This window comes from Ranitomeya imitator, chromosome 3, assembly GCF_032444005.1.
Source record: "Ranitomeya imitator isolate aRanImi1 chromosome 3, aRanImi1.pri, whole genome shotgun sequence".
NCBI lineage: Eukaryota > Metazoa > Chordata > Amphibia > Anura > Dendrobatidae > Ranitomeya > Ranitomeya imitator.
Genome location: NC_091284.1, coordinates 97,108,209 through 97,128,730, shown reverse-complemented (window position 1 = coordinate 97,128,730; position 20,522 = coordinate 97,108,209). Strand labels below are relative to the sequence as shown.

At 40.6% G+C, this 20,522-nt stretch overlaps 1 protein-coding gene across 8 annotated transcripts in view; it reads right to left on the bottom strand.

Moving 5' to 3' along the window:
* MYO18A (myosin XVIIIA) overlaps nt 1-20,522 on the bottom strand; it is a 420,009-nt gene that overhangs the window by 90,064 nt on the left and 309,423 nt on the right. For all 8 annotated transcript variants that reach the window (XM_069761190.1, XM_069761191.1, XM_069761193.1 and 5 more), the window contains 4 exons: nt 19,918-20,046; nt 13,405-13,548; nt 1,796-1,885; nt 969-1,088 (listed from right to left, as the gene is read on the bottom strand). In XM_069761190.1, the coding sequence (XP_069617291.1) occupies nt 969-1,088; nt 1,796-1,885; nt 13,405-13,548; nt 19,918-20,046 (483 nt within the window). The remainder of the gene's footprint in view (nt 1-968; nt 1,089-1,795; nt 1,886-13,404; nt 13,549-19,917; nt 20,047-20,522) is intronic.

Genomic DNA, 20,522 nt, shown 5'->3' with positions numbered 1-20,522 from the left:
CACATAAATGTCAAACTAACAGGGGTCCGGCTCTCAGAACCACCACTAATCAGCTGTTTGAAGGGGCGAGGTCATTGTCAATTTTGTCGACTAACATAGAATTAGAAGCTTTGAGGGCTTGTGGAGTTGCAGGATGACAATACTCTGCTAGTGATGGAATATCTTTAGGGTACGCAATATTAATTACGGTAGTTTACACAATAATAATATTCTTTATTTTTATACAGCGCTAACATATTCCGCAGCGCTTTACATTTTGCACACATTATCATTGCTGTCCCCGATGGGGCTCACAATCTAAATTCCCTATCAGTAGGTCTTTGGAACGTGGGAGGAAACCGGAGAACCCGGAGGAAACCCACGCAAACACGGGGAGAACATACAAACTCTTTGCAGATGTTGTCCAGGGTGGGGCTTGAACCCAGGACTCCAGCGCTGCAACTAAAATGATCTCATGAACCAAACAACTTCTAGTTTCAATTGCAAACATAATACTGAGGGCAGGATTCTACTTCAGCAAGATGCCTCCCAGCCATCTTAGTAACCAGCTTTAAAAATAATTTTCAGTTCTTTAAAACTGATGTTTTCTCCTAAAGATGGGCTGTTAGTATAAGGGAAGAGTCAGACGGTAGCAAAACTTGGACAAGGATCACAACACAAAGCTCAGACAGGTTCATGTACAAGACAGCGTGGCCAGCACCGCTTCTGATCAGTAATAAAATCATCACTGCCGGTCAGGCAGGCTCGGTTCCCACACTGTCAAAAGACAGCGTGAGCGCTGATCGGAGGTATAAAAGTGCTGCGGAATATGTTGGCGCTATATAAATAAAAAAAATATTATAAAAATTATTATTAATGAGGCCCTCACATAGTCCTCTGCACTAATTACTTGAGAAGCAAATGACTTTCCTGGAAGCACAGGCATCATCCACACTGACAGTAGAGGACAGAAAGCAAAGCAGTTGTACCTGGAGATCCTTCATGTCTTTCTCTACACGCAGCCTCTCGGCAGCCTCGGTCTCCAGTAGCTGGGAGGCAGATTCTCCTGTGTTTCTCTCGTCTGTGAGCTCAGAATTCAATTCTGTGATCTACAAGCAGATTAGCACAAAGTATAGTCAGACTTTTCACAGAAGAAGAAGAAAGTCTTGGATGTAAAGCTTTTTCCTGATCCGAGTTTTGCTTTATTTCAAGTTTGATTTTTTTTTTCATTCAATAAGGAATAAAACCATTCTTAAAGAGGTTGTCCACTACTTTTTCATTGATGACCTATACTCAGGATAGGTCATCAATGTCTGATCGTTTGGGGTGCAGCACCCGGCACCCCCTACCGATCAGCTGTCGACTGGCCGCCGACCAAAACTGCTCAATTGTGGAGCAACTCCGTCTTCTGACAGTGGCTGCGGCAGAGTACAACACATCTGCCACCTATTCAAATCAATAGTAGGTGGATGTGTAGTACCCTGAAGCGGCTCCACAATCAAGCATTTCCGGACGGCAGCTGCTGACAACAGCTGATCGGACCCCAACCGGTCAGACATTGATGACCTATCCATAGAATAGGTCATTCAATGAAAAAGTAGTAGACAACCTCTTTAAATATTTAAAATGGTTCTCAAAACACAACCCAAAATAACACAATAGATGCACTAAGCAATAAATGTATAGACTAAGTCACCAAATCGTTATCTGCAGGGTTTTTAAGTCATTTTCATTTCTCGGTCTAACGAGAGTGCTGCCGACAGATATCAGAATTATAAGCCCAGCTTAAGGATCGGGACGGTGCAGTTAACATTACCCTGCTCTCTAAACGGTCACTGTTCAGTCGCAGCTCGTTCCGCTCTTTCTCCACTTTGTCCACTCTGCTTTTCAAGTGCTGTATCTCCTCCTGCAGGAAGAACAGCAAGTGTAAACGCGGTACACAAATGACCACCAACATAAACTGATAGCAGAAAAACACACGTTTCGACAATGAATAGGAAGTTTCTTAATTGATAGATAGAAGACTCAAAGATATATCGGCTTCTGCTCTATGACCTCCTGTTTCACTGGGAAAACACAAAGAAGTTGCTCTTAGATATAAGATATGTCAAAAAACACAATACCCCGCTAACTTGTTTATCATTGATTACCTGTGCCCTCTTTATATTTTATAAGGGCTCGTGCAGACGACCATCTCATTCGGAGAAGTGCTATCCGCGGTTTTGACAGATAGCACTTGTACCCTCGTATGTTATTCTATGGGGCTGTGCACCTGTCCGATTTTTCGCTTCCAACCAAGTGGTCCGAGCGAAAAAAAAAAAAAAAAAAAGTTGCAGTATGCCGATTTACCTCCAAGAATCGGATTGCACTCATCCATCCATGTTTATGGGGTCAGTGAAAAAAAAAAAAAAAAAAAATCGGACCACACTTGGATGACATCTGAATGTGGCCCAAATTTCACAGACTGATACAATGGGAGAAGGAGGAGAAATGTTTTTTTCTTTTCTCTACAAATCCAAGAACATCGGATCCCACTCTGATCAGCATGTGATCAGCAGAATCGGACCAAATTTCTTGGATGTGGAGAAAACAGTCGTGTACACCTGCCCTAATAGAGTCATGATAACACATTTATCTTACAAACTAATATGTGCACCAAGGGTAAATATGTATCAGCTTACCAAAAACAAGCCCCTATTAAAATAGGCAGCCTCACCTTTATTATAACTTCACTGCCAAGTCATCATAAATCTCTCCTGATGAACCCGGTTGGGGGAAACGCGTCGAGAGTTTGCTTCCTTCATCTAAGGAGTTATACGATTATGAATTTCAGCCGCCTGTATGCAGTGCCACATTGTAGCAGATAAGTATAGGTTTGATTTTTTTTTTTTTGGGGGGGGGGGGGACTTACTTCGTTTTTGTCCCTATTTGGTCCTCTACAATCTATGGGATTATATATACGTGGTACTGTGGTGTGTAATTACGTACGTCTGCTGTAACATTTATTTATCAGTGTCATGCATGTTGGCACCATATATATTTGTTGGAACATCGATGAGAGTTATTTTGTGTTAGCACCATTTAATCCCTGTTCAACATATAGGGTGGGGATTATAAATTTATAAGTTTAAATCATAGTGCTGTTGTGGTACCTAGATACCAATAACCTTTGATCTATACATCTTAAATGTATCAGCTATGAGTGGCTACGATCGATTGGACTGTCTCTTTTACTTACATTCATATATCCTGACCCCTTTTTTCTTCCTACTATTTCTCAGCCCAGTTTATTGAGGCATTTTGAATTAGGGGGATCAATATTTGGGATTCCATTTTATTCATATGTATTAAAGGTTAAAGTTTAATAGGGGTTTGTTTTTGGTAAGATGATAAGACATTCATCAGAAACTATTTACAGCAATAAAAATGACTTGTCCCCAAAAGTTATTCCCTATCCATTGGGTGACCTGACGAACCAGGGATCAGACTCTAGATTCCTGAAAAATTGGATCTGAGGTCCCGAACGAAGGTGTACATACTCTGCCTCCGTTCCATTCACGGTTTATTGGTCTGCAGAGTAAAGAGCCATTTACCAAACTCCCATAGACAATGAAAAGAGCCAAGGTCAAGAATGATCACATCAAGGCGGGGGCGTCACAGTAGTCAAAACCTCTATAACTAGCACGTTACCTTTGTCCTATACTTGTTTTTTATCACTGGTTTAAAGACTAGAGCCAGTGGCGCACTACCAGTTCTTCTGGTACCAGTATACTAGGAGACAACACTGGTCTCCATAGTGGTGTGAATACCAGTCAGCATTAATTACTAGGTGTGGAATTTGCCAAGCATACTCAGATCGTGCATAGCTCAAGTAAATGCTCAAAATATTTCTTATAGTTCCTAAAGCAGAGCCTGATCCACAAAAACGATCAGAGTAAAACGTGCTCTGAGACTCACGGATCGGACACAAGGATTCATTTTTAAAACTGATAACTAAGTGCCCATATCAATGAAACTTTATGGGTCCATGTGCATATAATTTAGGCTGCATTTACATGTGTTGTACATTGTACTGTAGTCAGATGTCTACAAAGTGTCTGAATCTTTATTCCAAAACCCTACATTTTTGGCAACCTTACGTGTACTTATATGTTCATTTCTTTTCTTAAATCTCTAGAAAAGTTACTAGTAAAAAAAATAAAATAATATATATATTACATTGACACACAGCCCCTATTTCGGTAGACAGACCTCTATGACATTGCCCAAAACTTGATAAAGTATTTACAATTTTATTTGCCTACAAAACGAAATGATACGTTGTAATTTGGAAGGACGTGTAACTCTGCCCTTACCAGTCTCTAAGTAATTAAAGCACTGAAATAATGATGTAGGTAAGTCTTGCAGTTCCGACATATGGATATGGTGTCATAGTCCGTACGCCTTCACTGTGACTTATGTACATTACCAGACAAAATCTGAAAAATAATCAATTGCTGATGAAGAGGTCGCATCTCATCATTGATTTCCTTGGGCGGTGTAAATGGCCGGAGCGATCTCATCAGACGTAATGGATAGTAAAGATATTTATCTGATCATTGCTAAATGGATTGAGATGTCCTTCCCAATCTGCACTGGACTGGGAAAATCATCCATCTTTGTGAAGACAACAGATACTCTAGAATTATGCACAAATCTTTTGGAGGTCAAACTCTTGCCCATTCATCTTGCGCCCAATTCCTGCAAAAATGTAGCATTTCTACTATGGCATCCCTCTCTTCCCTTTTACAAGGTAGTAACAGAACTAACAATTCCCGAGTGGCTTTTGATAATCATCAACATATTCCCCGCCACTCCTCCTCACTCAGACGAGCCCCTGGTGTATAATAAATGTGATGTGAACATCCCCACCAGCAGCAGCGCTCAGCCGAGGGGAGGAGAGACGGCGGGGGTCTCTCGGCTCACATTAATTCTAACATTCACACTTCTCTAGGTCTGCAAGGTTATATTTCATGTGATGGTTGGCAGTCCGTGTCAATCAAAAAAAGAAAGCATTACCAGTCTCTGAAATTTTGGGAACCCTTAAATGCACGACCTAAAGTATTCTAAATTTAAGATGAATAGAACAAAGTTATAAAAAGAAAATAATGAAGAAAAAAAATGCCAAAAATCGAATATATCGTCTTTGATGCAAGTAATGGCCTCTGTGCAGCACTGCTTATTATGTTGGCGCTGTACATGCCAATGGAAAACACATTAGCCATTCAGAGGATCTACTAAACACCGTTTTTGGCTTTCCAGTGACCACTGCAGTGCAAGAGATTACATCCAATGCAATTTATTTTTTTGGATTTCATCTGTAAAATTATTCGGTGGCGATCCAAAAAGACTCAGTGTAAGGCTACTTTCACACATCAGGTTTTTTTGTTTCAGGCTAAATCCGGCTCTTGAGAGAAAAACCGGAACCGGTAAAACTGAAGACCGGAACCGGCTTTTTCCCCATTGACTTGTATTAGCGCCGGATCGCGCCACATGGCCCTGCGTTTCTTCCGTTTTTTGCCGGATCCGGCTCAGATTCCTATTCTGGCGTCTGGAAAAAACGTCTACTGTAACGTTTTTTGTCTGCGGCGAAAAAGCCTGAGGCGCCGGATCCGGCGCTTCTGCCTGTTTGCTAGAATGGAAGCCTATGGGAGCCAGAAGGTGCCGGATCCAGAAAAAGGTGGATCTGGCGGCCTGATCCGGTTTTTTAAACTGAGCATGCTCCAAATTTTTTTTTTATTCAATAATCTAGATAGGCTAGCCAGATCAGTCCAAAAACGGATCAGTCGCATCAGTTTTTCACAATCTGTGCCGGATCCGGTTTTTCCAACATTCGCCGGATTTAGCCTGACACTGAAAACCTGATGTGTAAAAGTAGCCTATCAGTGTAGCCCTTGTCTAAAGTGAAGAACAAAAACCGACTAACCTGTGCACTGACAATTTTTCAAATATCACAATAAATATATACCGTATATAAACCCCCATTTACACATCCATTCTTCATGTACGTGTGAACTTTTAAAACATTTTTCTTGCCTTTTCACAGCCCGAAGGTTTGCAATAAAGTAAAAACATTCCAGAGTTTGGTCTGATTTGTGGACTATTGTCACCCATTTTAGTAAATGGGTCTGTGGAGGAAAAACAAAACAAAGAAAAAAAACAGACCAGGAAGCCATCGGTGTTACATCAGGCGCTGTCTGTTTTTCACAAATTGGTTTAGAAACTGCCATTTTTTTCTTCATACTTCAACAAAACAAATGGCACAAATGCTAGAATTGGACCAAACACAAAAATCAGATCCAGGATAAAAACTCTCACACTTTTTCGTACAAGAAATAAAATATCAATGTATCAATTCGGCGTAACACTAATGAATGTTCAGAGGTAGATAACATAGGTTCTGGATCTCTCCCATCTCTAAATTACATACGAATTTTAAGTATAATGAAACGGTGATGAACAACAGAACGATGACGAACTGTAACTAAGGTAGTTGACTTAAAAAGCACAAGAGGAAAAAAAACTGTACTTTGCAGATTTTTTTAATTATTATTATTATTAGCTTCAAAATATTATTTTTCTGGTAAACTGCAGTTATATTGAATCACCAGATAAATACATTTGTCATTTAATGTTATACTGATAGAACATGCTGACAAAATGACAGCTGATCAAAAGTTTGAGAAGGCAGAGAAATCATTTGCTAATGTATACACATCTCTATTAACCATGGCAGGACACAACTCACACCAAAACAGCCATAAATTAAAGCAACTAATATTGTCTAATATTGTATAGACACACATACACATGCCCCTAATCTACATGGAGATGAGATCTCTCATCTCTGAAAGGATTTCCTGCAGCATCGAGCACCAAGAGTTTTGCAGATGATCCTCGAAGACCTGTAGGTTGGGAGGTGAGACTGCCAAGAACTCCCTGAGAAGCTCAACCGGTAACACAACTTCGATAGGCCATAGGGGTCAAAGTAACAACCATGGGAATGCCTGGACCCGTGTTTTTCCACAAGAACAGTGATTAAAACCTCAAACTGCCTCTGCCATCTTCCCATAGTGTATTCTGGAGCCAAGTTTTTTCTAGGTAGGTGACACATTACATGATGTAAAATAAAATATGAGCTATCAGGCCCGGTAACGTCCTTGCGTTTTCCTATAGTACAGTTCTGATGATGATAATAATGTGTACATTGGAGGAGCCATCAAGAGTAGACTTGGGTCAACATGCATACACGGCCAGCTGTGATATATTGAGCGATACATTTATAACCCCAACAATGTTGACATTTGTAGGAATTTGTGCTATAATGTCTCTTTTGGGAGATTGGACCAAACCCACTAATCTTTGTTCCCCATCCATAATATGGAGTTCTCAGAACTCATGTCCCTGTGTCCAGGTCACAGTTTGGACTTCCTTGGACCACGTTTGGTGGCAGGTCTTTATGCTTGCAATTTTTTCTTGCTTCATCTTCAAGAACGGAGTTCATTTGCTACCCAATTTATCCTATTTTGTCAGGTGCCACAGCCATCAGATAATCAAGGTTCTTCTCTTCATCTCTCAGTGGATTTACAGCTAGAATTGACTCATCTATATTTACTTGTAAGGGTTTCTGTTATTTTCTCGGAAAATGCTTTTTAAGCATGAATAAAGCCAAGTCACTGTGTGGTGACTCACTGTCCAACAATATACAGTAAAATCAGCTTTACCAGCAATTAGAATAGATTTCTCCCCCCCCCCCCCATTAGGAACAGATTGCAAAACCATGTTGTACTGGAGCACAAAATGGCCTGGTAAGAAGTATAATTTACTCTACGGGAGTTAAAGGACCACTTAACCTAAAACGCAAGTCGCTTTATGTAGAAGAAATAACGACACTCACAAATATATTGCATTCTGGATTCAAAATGGCAACAACTTATTAGGAAACATTACAGATAAGGTTCAGATTGTGGAGGAAGATTTCCTTACATATGCACAGCATGCTCCATTGTCTCTAGTAATAAGAAGCACACTGCTGGAAACCTTTTATTAGAGCTTAATCCTCCTGATAACCATGAGCAATAACTCGCATTTATACCTATGGTACATAATGTTCAACAACTTATTTCTGTACAGAAACCAAGAAAGAAGTTTTGCAGCTCTTCTAAAACTTCCTGGAATCAAGGACAGCAATATTGCTCAAAAGAAAGTGACTTTTACTAATGAAACCGGAGCTGTCAGGAGGAGCACAACCAGTGATCCAAGGTTTGATGCTTTCCAGGTTCTTCACATAACACCCAATACGCTCTATAAATGTATCCCCTCTTAAGTCTTACATCACAACTTGGCCTGAAGATTTTGCTAGAGTACTCAATTGTTCCACTCAAGATCTCAAGTTTAATATTCTCCTGATGGAGAGCGGTGACTCCAGCTTTATATGGTATTTATGGTACCCAAAGCCGAGATCTGCTGACCATCAAGAATGCCAACCACAACTCAGCAGAAGCCTAACCCTAAAATCTGCAAGGTTTATTCAAGCCAGAAGGGAGTAAGTGTCAGACTTTCATAAGGTAAAAAGTTTACAGATATTAGTCACCGTGGTAAGAACGTTTCATTACAATGCTAAGTGCTCCACACAAAGCTTCTTCTGTATCTTCACAGTAATGATTTTGGCAAAGAAGAAACCACAAGAACTCCAAGAGGGAGATTAAAGTTACAAAATATATTGAGCCTAGGCAAATGAAGAATCCCTGTCCTCAAGTTACAGGCGTTACTGTATCATTCCCATAAGATAAAAGTGCACAGTAAGTCAACTTCTAGAAATGTCTATAGGCTTAAAGTACCACTCCCTTCAGCATTTTTAATTATTTTTAGGTTTCCTCATTTGTTAGCCATCAGTAATGAATGTTCCATGTAGGCATTAAAATACTTACTGGTTGTGGTCTTCTGCTGTTTCCAGTGCTGCTCCGTTTTTCTCCTGCATTGTGTGAACTCGGCGCTTTCTTTCTGGCTCACACAGCCCACCGTTCCTTAGTTTCTTCATGTTTGTCTCTGAGAACCTCATTCCAACACTCAGATTTTGGCCACGTTCAGTATTTGGTCACTTTTTTACATCAGTATTTAAGTCAACACCAGGAGTGGGCGACGTGTTTCTTCATCTCCTCCGATTGCTGCACCCCTGATTTTGGCTTATAAATATGGATGTAAAATACTGACCAAATACTGAATGTGTGAACGTGGCTTTACATAGATAAAGTGATCTCTGGTCCACACAGAAGACAACGTATGAGCTAGCTGATCTCAATGGCGGTCACATGATGCAGGAGAGGGACTGGAGAAGAACGGTCAATGGCAGAAAACAGTGACTGGTAAGTATTTTAATGCATACACTGAATGTATATTACTGATAGCTATTGGATGACGATATAAAAACAAACGCTGGATTGGTACTTATACGGGATAAAAGAAAATAATCCCAAGGCTAAAAGAGGTATTTCTGCTAAATAATATACATATACTGATAAGATTCTGCTTGAGAAACTACAACCTATAGGTGACCAATAACTGCAGAAAGTGTTGGAAAGAAACTATAGAATTATAGTATAAATTCCTAGAATGCGAAATGCCTATAGACCTTATAGAGACGGGTCAGGAAATTACGTGGTTGGTAATTGATTTAAACTAATGGCACATGACACATTTTCCCTGCTTCCCCGGTGTTAACAGATGATCACTGAGCCAACTTCTATATACAACCTTTCTAAGATTGATGCTCAGTAAGCAGATTTTAATATAAAGGGCCCAAAAACATATGCAATAGCTGACGGCCAAACGCTCATTCAGCCATCAGTTATCACGCTCTTCTTCATAATAAATATGAGAGTTTGGCTTGTCTGAACAAACGTGCACATGTTTTCAAAAGGGAGAGTGGAGAAAACTGCAGCTAGACACCTCTGGCAAAATTCCATCATCATCTGTCCGAGGAGAGTTGGGAAACCCCTATACATAAAAGATTGTTGTTCTATACTGACGACTGTAATGTGTATGGGGATTTCATTTATTCAGTTTAAGGCTACTTTCACACTAGCATTAACTGCAATCCGTCACAATGCGTCGTTTTGCAGAAAAAACGCATCCTGCAAAAGTGCTTGCAGGATGGGTTTTTTCCCCATAGACTTGTATTGACGACGCATTGCAACGGATTGCCACACGTCGCATCCGTCGTGCGACGGATGCGTCGTGCTTTGGCAGACCGTCGGCACAAAAAAACGCTACATGTAATGTTTTTTGCTGCCGACAGACCGCTTTTTCCGACCGCGCATGAGCGGCCGGAACTCCTCCCCCACCTCCCGGCACCTCACAATGGGGCAGCAGATGCGATGAAAATCTGCATCCGCTGCACCCGTTGTGCGGCGCTTACAAAGCTAGCGTCGGTAACCTAGGCCCGACGCACTGCGACGGGCCGAGCCCGACGCTAGTGTGAAAGAAGCCTAAGGCACTATTCTCTTTTAGAAAATTCCACTCCACAGGCACAGTTTTATATAAAAAACACAAACCACTCCATTTTCAGCAGACGCCGCAGCAAAGACACAGCGCTGAGTAGGTGGGGAAGGACAAGTAAAGAGGAGTTTGTATTTTCTAACAAGCTGCGCCCAGGGGGCTTATAATTTCTGAAGGGGGACATCCTCCTGACCAGGACAGTATTGTACCAGTTTCAGTGGCCCAGCTTGATAACTATTGTAGTCGACTATTTTGTTTTTTAAAATTCTGAACAATGTAAAAGAAGCAGCAAGCACCAAACAATATAATAGCTACTACGTGTGTGTGTAATATATACACAGTTGCATGTAGTAGTTTGAGCGCCACTGGTCGAAGTTACTGTTATTGTGAACAGTTAAACAGGTTGAACACTAAATGATCTCTAAAAAGCCTAAAGTTGAAGATGACAATTTTCCTTTGTATTTTAGGCAAAAACAAATAAATATATGTATATATATATATTCATCTTTAACATTTTAAAAATTACAAAAAGGAAAATGGACACACTGCATGGTTAGTACCTAGTAGCACAGTAGAAAGTATCATAGCTAGTAAACGCTTTTTGCAGCCATCCAGGAGTCTTGATTCTTATTTGAGAGATTTTTATCCATTCTCTCTAGGAAAATCTTTCCGGTTCTGTGAGATTCCTGGGTCGTCATCTTGCATGCACTGCTATTTTGAGGTCTAACCACAGATTTTCAATGATGATCAGATGAGGGGACTGTGAGGGCCATTGTAAAACCTTCAGCTTCTGCCTTTTCAGGTAGTCTATTGTGGATTTTGACATGTGTTTAGGATCATTATCCATTTATAGAAGCCATCCTCTTTTCAACTTCAGCTTTTTTTTTTTTTTTTTACAGACTGTGCTATGTTTGCATCAAGAATTTGCTTACATTTCATTGAATTTATTCTTCCCTGCAAGGGTAAAACATTCCCCGCTTCATTGGTTGCAACACAACCCCAAAGCATAATTAATCCACCCCGACATGCTTAGTTGTTGATGAGATGTTCTTTTCCTTAAATTCTGTGCCCTTTTTTCTCTACACATACCTTTGATCATTGTGGCCACAGAGTTTTATTTTAACCTCATCGGTCCACAGAACTTGTTTCCAAAATGCATCAGGCTTGTTTAGATGTTCTTTTGCATACTTCTGACGCTGAATTTTATGCTGAGACGCAGGGGAGGTTTTCTTCTGATGACTCTTCCACGAAGGACACATTTCTGTAGGCATCTGAACAGTGGAACAATGCACCACAACTCCAGAGTCTGCTTAATCTTTCTGAAGGACTTTTGCAGACAAGCGGGGATAGTGATTTGCCTATCTAGCAAAGCTATGAGCAACTTTCACACCATATCTTGACCTATACTGTTCCTGGTAACTGCCATTTCTTAGTTACATTTCGAGGAAAGGGCAACGTGAAAACACTTTGCGATCTTCATATATATCCTTTTTCTGCTTTGCGGCCTCCATCATTTTCACTTTAAGGGTATGTGCACACATCAGGATTTCTGGCAGAAATTTTCCTGACAAAAACCTGACATTTCTGCCAGAAATCCGCATGCGTTTTTTTCATGCGTTTTTGATGCGTTTTTGGTGCGTTTTTTCCCAAATGCATAGAATAGCGGGAAAAACGCGAAAAAAAACGCAAAATTAATGAACATGCTGCTTTTTTTTACCGCAATGCGTTTTTTTCGCGGAAAAAAACGCATCATGTGCACAAAAATTGCAGAATGCATTCTAAATGATAGGATGCATATGTCTGCGGTTTCTAATGCGGTTTTATTGTGTTTTTATCGCAAAAAAAAAAACTCGAAAAAACCTGAGCATGTGCACATACCCTAAGAGTGCTAGGCAGCTGCTTAGAAGATCCAATGGCTGCTGTTTTTTAGCACAAGGTTAGAGGAGGCTGGGTTTTTATAAAGCTGGGACACTTGCATTGCATCACCTGGCCTTTCCCAATGATGATAGTGAACAAGCCATACCCCTAACAGGCTAATTAAGATCTGAAACCTTGGTCAAAGTAATTTGAACACACAAATCTCCAAGGATGCCTTTTGCGTTGGTCCATTTTCCTTTTTATGAGATTTAAAATGCAAAAAGATGAAAATTATATATATATATATATATATATATATATATATATATATATATATATATATATATATATATATATATATATATATATATATATACACACACCTAAAATGCAAGTAAAATGTGTCCTCTTCAACTTAGGCCTTTTAGAGATCATTTCACCTACAACTTCCTTAACTGTTCACAATAGCAGTACTTTTGACCAGGGGTGCCCAAACTTTTACATACCACTGTATATGTGTAATAGGTGTATATATGCACAAAAGTGCGCACATTCGACAATATTCTGTACCTCTATAGTGAACATACATAGAATTGAAAATATCATAATATACAAATCAAGCTAAAGTTGCATAAAAACACTACTGCACAAATCAGCTTCATACGATGTGGTTCTGTCATGCATCCATGTACACAGCTATAGATTATACATATATAATCACAATCCTATTTGTCACATTCATACTGCACCATAGCTTTAGAAATGTCTGCACCTGTCTACAATCTCCAGGGAAACACGTTTTATTATGCAATTTAACTATTCCCTCAGCGCTGGGAATCAGTAGAAAGAACGGCAGACATACATTTTACAGAAAGCTTCATCTAACAATTGTAATCTACCAACTCTACACATCCACTATAAAACATATGGTCATATGGACCCTATAACCTTTTTTTGGGAGGTGCGATTGACATACAATAGACCTAGCACAAGACATTATCCAGACTATACCGCTCCCACCACCACACTTACGTCTTTGCCTCGGATTTGGTCTTCTGTGAGCTGCACCTGTATCAGGGGGCGGACAGTGGTGAAGAGCTTCCACCAAGGCCAGTCTTTTACACCTTTGTTCTTCTTGATGTTTTTCTGGATGCAGCGAATAGCAAGCTCTTGGATCTACAGAAACACAGGATATAAATGAGTGGGTATGACAGCACACTGTTACAGCACGTCACTTAGACCTGAAATTCTAAAAGTAAAAAGAGGTAATTTGCAGTCGTGAACATCAGGCATCGACGACTGGATATAAAGAAAACAAGGCGCTTTCAACAGACAGGAACAATGCCAAGGACATCACTCTGATAAATTGTAACCAGAGCGCCTTGTACGGTAGAAAGGGAAAAGAAAGATGGATACACATGTTAGAGGCAGGACCTTGACCAGGAGATTATTGTAAGGAATGAGGACCAACAGGAGATGGGGAAAATGATAAGATCGAAGCCATTGCTCAGGGCATGTACGATAATAAAGACAATGAAAGTCGAAGGAAACATCACTGGTAACACAAGGAGTGGCAAAGACAACAAACAACTCTGAGGGGACGATTTATTTTGTGGTTAGCACTTTATCCTATTGTCATTCCCATGCTGAGCAGAATACACCGGCAGCACTTGGTGTCAATCAAAAGCACTGGGTTCCTCAGAAGTGACAACTACTAGAATTGAAATTATTATTTCAAAGACACAAAAGAAAGTGGCTTCAGATAGTTTCTTGACTGAATAAACTTCCAGTTCCTAATTCCTCCGACTTGTCACAGTGTGATTTTGTGAACAGTGTCACCGCACAGATCTCTACAAACAAGGGGCCATAAAGCGCATTGAAAATACTGTAGAATCAGGTGGCCGTCATGTCTACTGTAATCAGGTGCCAATAAACTATATTGCAACATACTCCATGAACTCGTCACCACTCTGTTAACTGCACTCTACTATTAAGAGTAGGTGTTGGTACTGTCTAATACAGACCTGGGCAAAAAGCAGCCCATGGGCCATACACGGCCATCTGGCTGTTCCAGTCTGGCCTGCAGACAGAAAAAGTTGAGGGGCTGAAAATAGTGGCCCACACTTCCAACAGGTGGCACTAGAGTTCTAGTCCTCTTCCTCTCTGAAGAGACAATTTGCATATTTCCCAGAGGAGCATTGCAGCTTGAAGTCTCCTCACCTCGACATGCTTAACATGTCACTCTCCGCAAGGGGAAACGATACTTCTTGGATCCCGGATATAGTACACCATTAAATAGGAATAGGCAGCCATACAGTCTAGGGCACAGTACTTTAGGTACAGGCAGCCATATAGTGTACACAGTACTATAGGAACAAGCGGCCATAAAGTATAGTGCACAGTACTATAGGAACAAGCGGCCATAAAGTATAGTGCACAGTACTATAGGAACAAGCAGCCATATAATATAGTGCACAGTACTATAGGAACAAGCGGCCATATAATATAGTGCACAGTACTATAGGAACAAGCGGCCATATAGTATAGTGTACAGTACTATAGGAACAAGTGGAAGTATAGTATAGTGCACAGTACTATAGGAACAAGCGGCCATATAGTATAGTGCACAGTACTATAGGAAGAAGCGGCCATAAAGTATAGTGCACAGTACTATAGGAACAAGCGGCCACATAGTATAGTGCAAAGTACTATAGGAACAAGCGGCCATAAAATATAGTGCACAGTACTATAGGAACAAGCGGCCATAAAATATAGTGCACAGTACTATAGGAACAAGCGGCCATATAATATAGTGCACAGTACTATAGGAACAAGCGGCCATATAGTATAGTGTACAGTACTATAGGAACAAGTGGAAGTATAGTATAGTGTACAGTACTATAGGAACAAGTGGAAGTATAGTATAGTGTACAGTACTATAGGAACAAGCGGCTGTGTAGTATAGTGTACAGTACTATAGGAACAAGCGGCTGTATAGTATAGTGTACAGTACTACCGGAACAAGCGGACATATAGTATAGTTCGCTGTACTATAGGAACAAGCGGTCATATAGCATAGTGTACAGTATTATAGGAACAAGCGGACATATAGTATAGTGCACAGTACTACCGGAACAAGCGGACATATAGTATAATGTACAGTACTATAGGAGCAAGCGGCCATATAGTATAGTGCACAGTACTATAGGAACAAGCAGCCATATAGTATAGTGTACAGTACTATAGGAACAAGCGGCCATATAGTATAGTGTACAGTACTATAGGAACAAGCGGCTGTAAAGTATAGTGCACAGTACTACCGGAACAAGCGGACATATAGTATAATGTACAGTACTATAGGAGCAAGCGGCCATATAGTATAGTGCACAGTACTATAGGAACAAGCAGCCATATAGTATAGTGTACAGTACTATAGGAACAAGCGGCCATATAGTATAGTGTACAGTACTATAGGAACACGCGGCTGTAAAGTATAGTGTACAGTACTATAGGAACAAGCGGCTGTATAGTATAGTGCACAGTACTATAGGAACAAGCGGCTGTATAGTATAGTGCACAGTACTACCGGAACAAGCGGACATATAGTATAATGTACAGTACTATAGGAGCAAGCGGCCATATAGTATAGTGCACAGTACTATAGGAACAAGCGGCCATATAGTATAGTGTACAGTACTATAGGAACAAGTAGCTGTATAGTATAGTGCACAGTACTATAGGAACAAGTGGCTGTATAGTATAGTGCACACTACTACCGGAACAAGCGGACATATAGTATAGTGCGCTGTACTATAGGAACAAGCGGCCATATAGCATAGTGTACAGTATTATAGGAACAAGCGGACATATAGTATAGTGCACAGTACTATAGGAACAAGCGGCCGTATAGTATAGTGCACAGTACTATAGGAACAAGCGGCTGTATAGTATAGTGTACAGTACTATAGGAACAAGCGGCCTTATAGTATAGTGCACAGTACTACCGGAACAAGCGGACATATAGTATAGTGCGCTGTACTATAGGAACAAGCGGCCATATAGCATAGTGTACAGTATTATAGGAACAAGCGGCCGTATAGTATAGTGCACAGTACTATAGGAACACGCGGCTGTAAAGTATAGTGTACAGTACTATAGGAACAAGCGGCTGTATAGTATAGTGCACAGTACTATAGGAACAAGCGGCTGTATAGTATAGTGCACAGTACTATAGGAACAAGCGGCTGTATAGTATAGTGCACAGTACTATAGGAACAAGCGGCTGTATAGTAAAGTGCACAGTACTATAGGAACAAGCGGCTGTATAGTATAGTGCACAGTACTATAGGAACAAGCGGCTGCATAGTATAGTGCACAGTACTATAGGAACAAGCGGCTGTATAGTATAGTGCACAGTACTATAGGAACAAGCGGCTGCATAGTATAGTGCACAGTACTATAGGAACAAGCGGCTGTATAGTATAGTGCACAGTACTATAGGAACAAGTGGCTGCATAGTATAGTGCACAGTACTATAGGAACAAGCGGCCATATAGTATAGTGCACAGTACTATAGGAACAAGCGGCTGTATAGTATAGTGCACAGTACTATAGGAACAAGCGGCTGTATAGTATAGTGCACAGTACTATAGGAACAAGCGGCTGTATAGTATAGTACACAGTACTATAGGAACAAGTGGCTGTATAGCATAGTGCACAGTACTATAGGAACAAGCGGCTGTATAGTGTGCTGTAGTCTAGTGCCTGTGACTATTACCTTCTACTATACTTCTAAAATGCAATAGCGTGCAGCAGTATTCACTACTAGCCATCATGAAAAAAATAGAAATAAAAAACAAAATAAAAAACCCCGCTACCAACACCTGTACATTGCGGCACATCTGGTTCCTGCAGACATAAGCCAATAAATGCGTTTGATGCCTCTTCTTCTCATGCTGAGGAGATTTAAAGCACTTAAATGATCAAGCTGTTCGCTAACCTCCGCACCTACTCCTAAAACGGCTCTCTACAAAGATATTCTTGTCGGCTTTGCCACCAAAAACTCGGTCCCTCAAAGAAGCAGTAATCGAGCACCTGATGTAAGGCGGGAAGGGAATGAAAATCAAAATTCATAAACAGCATTCCGGGATAGAAATTCCAATGGCCAGATGTACTCTGCGATATGAGAAAACTCCTCAAACACCAGCAAAATTCATCTAGGATAAGACTGTCCTCATTTGTGCAGCTGTGTAAATATGCTGACATCCGAACAGTAGTCTTTTCTATAACTGTATGGGAAACCTATTTAATGAATAACTGCACAAACCACAACAGCAAAGTGAAGATAGTGTTTGGCCAGAATGTAATAATAATAATTTTTATTTATACAGAGTCAACATATCCTGCAACACTTTACAATTATGCCTCATACTATTTACTCCGTATTTAAGATGCGCAGTAATACATGAGACCCTGCACATTTTCTCTGGCTACGTTTATAGGTAAAAGGCAAATAGTGTGCGAGAGACCTTCTCATTCACTGATCGCAGACCGCAGGGTCCTCAGTACACATCCACACTATCCATATGACAGCTGGAATGTAGATGGTCGATATCCATTTCTCTTCAGATATTTAGCAGTGGGTGTATACATGAGCCATTTGTACACCAGCTCTCACATAGGTGGCACTGGAGATGTCAAACCCAAACTAGAACACATTTGTAGCCTTTGAATCTATTGAGGAGTCTTGGCAGGGATTAAAGAGAACCTTAACCTTATATACTTATATAGGGGAACAAGTACAAGCCCCCAGAGAAAAATGTCCACAATGGAGATGAGAAATAAAAATCCATCTATATAGATAATTGTAATCATCTCTGTAGCCAATAGTCCAAGATGTGGCCAGTTTAACATGCTAAATATAATCACAGGCCTGGTGACAGGTTTTCTTTAAAAGGCGTCTGTCGACCAAGACATCATAAAAAAAAGCACATAGCCTTGTAGGGAATATAGCTCCTTAAAAAAAATAAAAATTACGTTAGTGATCTAATAAGTTTAATCAAACATGCTAATTAACCTGTTCATTGCACCCTTGGTGTGGCCAAGAACCTCAGAGCATTGTACCACTCTCTGGTTTAATGCCGCCGCCATGCTCACCGGTGACTGATCGCACTGGCTTGCCTTTGGCTTGGAGAGCATTGCATAAAGAAAAAGTTCAGGCAAGTCAGTGCTGTTCATCATCAGTGAGGGAGGCGAAAGCATGCAAAACCTGAGTGCCTCTTAATGAATTTGACGCATCTTTCAATAGCCATGTTCAACCATCAGAAATGTCCCTCCAATCAGGGACTGGAGAACCGGTTTTAAATTTATGCCACTTTTATGGTGTAAATTATGTTGCATTTGTCCAACTGGCCACACCCAGTCCCACTCCAGCTCTGCCCACTTTCCTAAATGTTGACAAAGCTGGCGTAAACTGCCAGAAAGCTGCAAATATTTTGCACAACTTCAAAACGGCACAAAACCGCTCTGTCATTTCAAGCAGTTTTATGCGTGAATGTTGGCATATGTACAATATATGCACATAAAGTTAATGAACACATTCTTGCCTTGCGCTGTGATTCGGATAAACTTGAAATTGGAAAAACTGTAGGAGAACCATGTAAAAAGAACCCTTCATAATAATCTGCTTCTCAAAACATTCTGACCAGAAACTGGTTGAGGTCAAGAACATTATAAAATTGACTTCGGGATTCAGCGGACCCAGAGGCAACAGGTGAATCCTCCTGTGCAGGTGGAGCCCTTCACCCCTTCAGTTGGCATAATAGCTTGGACTCACTACGAACAGACAACTCATCGTTGAATTAACAAACTCCCTGGATGATGAGGGTTAACAATTCTAAATATTCTATGGAAGCAAAGGTAAATTTGTGAATAAGGGTAATGTAATAACTGCATGTAGCTGCACAGTGAGAGTTGTTACTGGTGGGCCCTCGGCATCTCAGTCCTGCCTTTTAAGTCACATCTAATTGGCATACCACTAGATGGACATCAAAGATTAAAGCTTGGCCTTCTGAACACGATTCAAAGCACAGAAGAAAACTTAACAGCTTAAAGATTAAAAAAAAAGGAAGAAACTTTAATGATTTGGGTTTAAGACTCAAGTAAGGCAAACAAGAAGACTTCTGGAGCAGAAGAGGGTAAACATCTATACAGACTGCTTGGTCTTCATCGCTCTAGAAAGCCAACCCATGCACGTGATAAGAAGCACACCGACCTTACCGTATCACAAAGTGCTAGATCCAAGCTGTTACACCAAGCTCTTGAAAAAGTCTCTGCTGAAACACAGCTGAGACGAGAACAGGCACAAAAAAAAGACCTGGCTGTCCCTCCCAGTCCATGCAGACGTTTACAAGGAAACCCCCCGTCTGACATCAGGCTGTAATCTTTTATAAAGGGTGAACGGTTTACCATTTTAGGTTACTGGAAAAGGGATCAGTGGCAGAAACTCTATTTGGAGTGGCTGGCCTACGAGTCCAACTTTTTTACCTTTCTCTTCTTGAAGTGCTGACGTGCCAGGTAACCTCTGCATGCGGCCTGGAATAATATGAGATTCTTACGGGTCTGTTCATCCCTCTGTTCTTCAAGTTTCGTTAATGTGCCTGCACGGAAGAAAACCTGAGAAGACAAAAGAGATGGGGGGGAAGTAGATTTAGTCCAGAGATGCCTGCAAAGTGTCAGACCCTGCAGACATTACTACTGGAAGGGAAATGTCTATAAGTTCTGATAAATGTCCTGTGTATATGTGAGCAAGTTTACGCACAGTGCACCCAGGGTCACAGATGGCCAAAGAGATCTACACAAGAAGAAACAAACCCACGTTACAAGAAAAGCGCTGAGTAATAGAAGACATGGCCAAGACAAAACAAATGTCAATGTTAATATTACGCTGTAAACCTTCACCTGCTGGCAGACGACGGGGCATTTATTCTGCAAAGTAGGGTATGTTACAGGATACCCTTATGGGGTAAGGGATTAAAAGGTTCAAGGAAATTAATGAATATGAAGCATTGTCTACATCCTAAACAAGAGTTGGTGAAGAATAAACAGACACACTTTATTTATAATAGAAGCAGAGTGACCTCCGTAGTAGT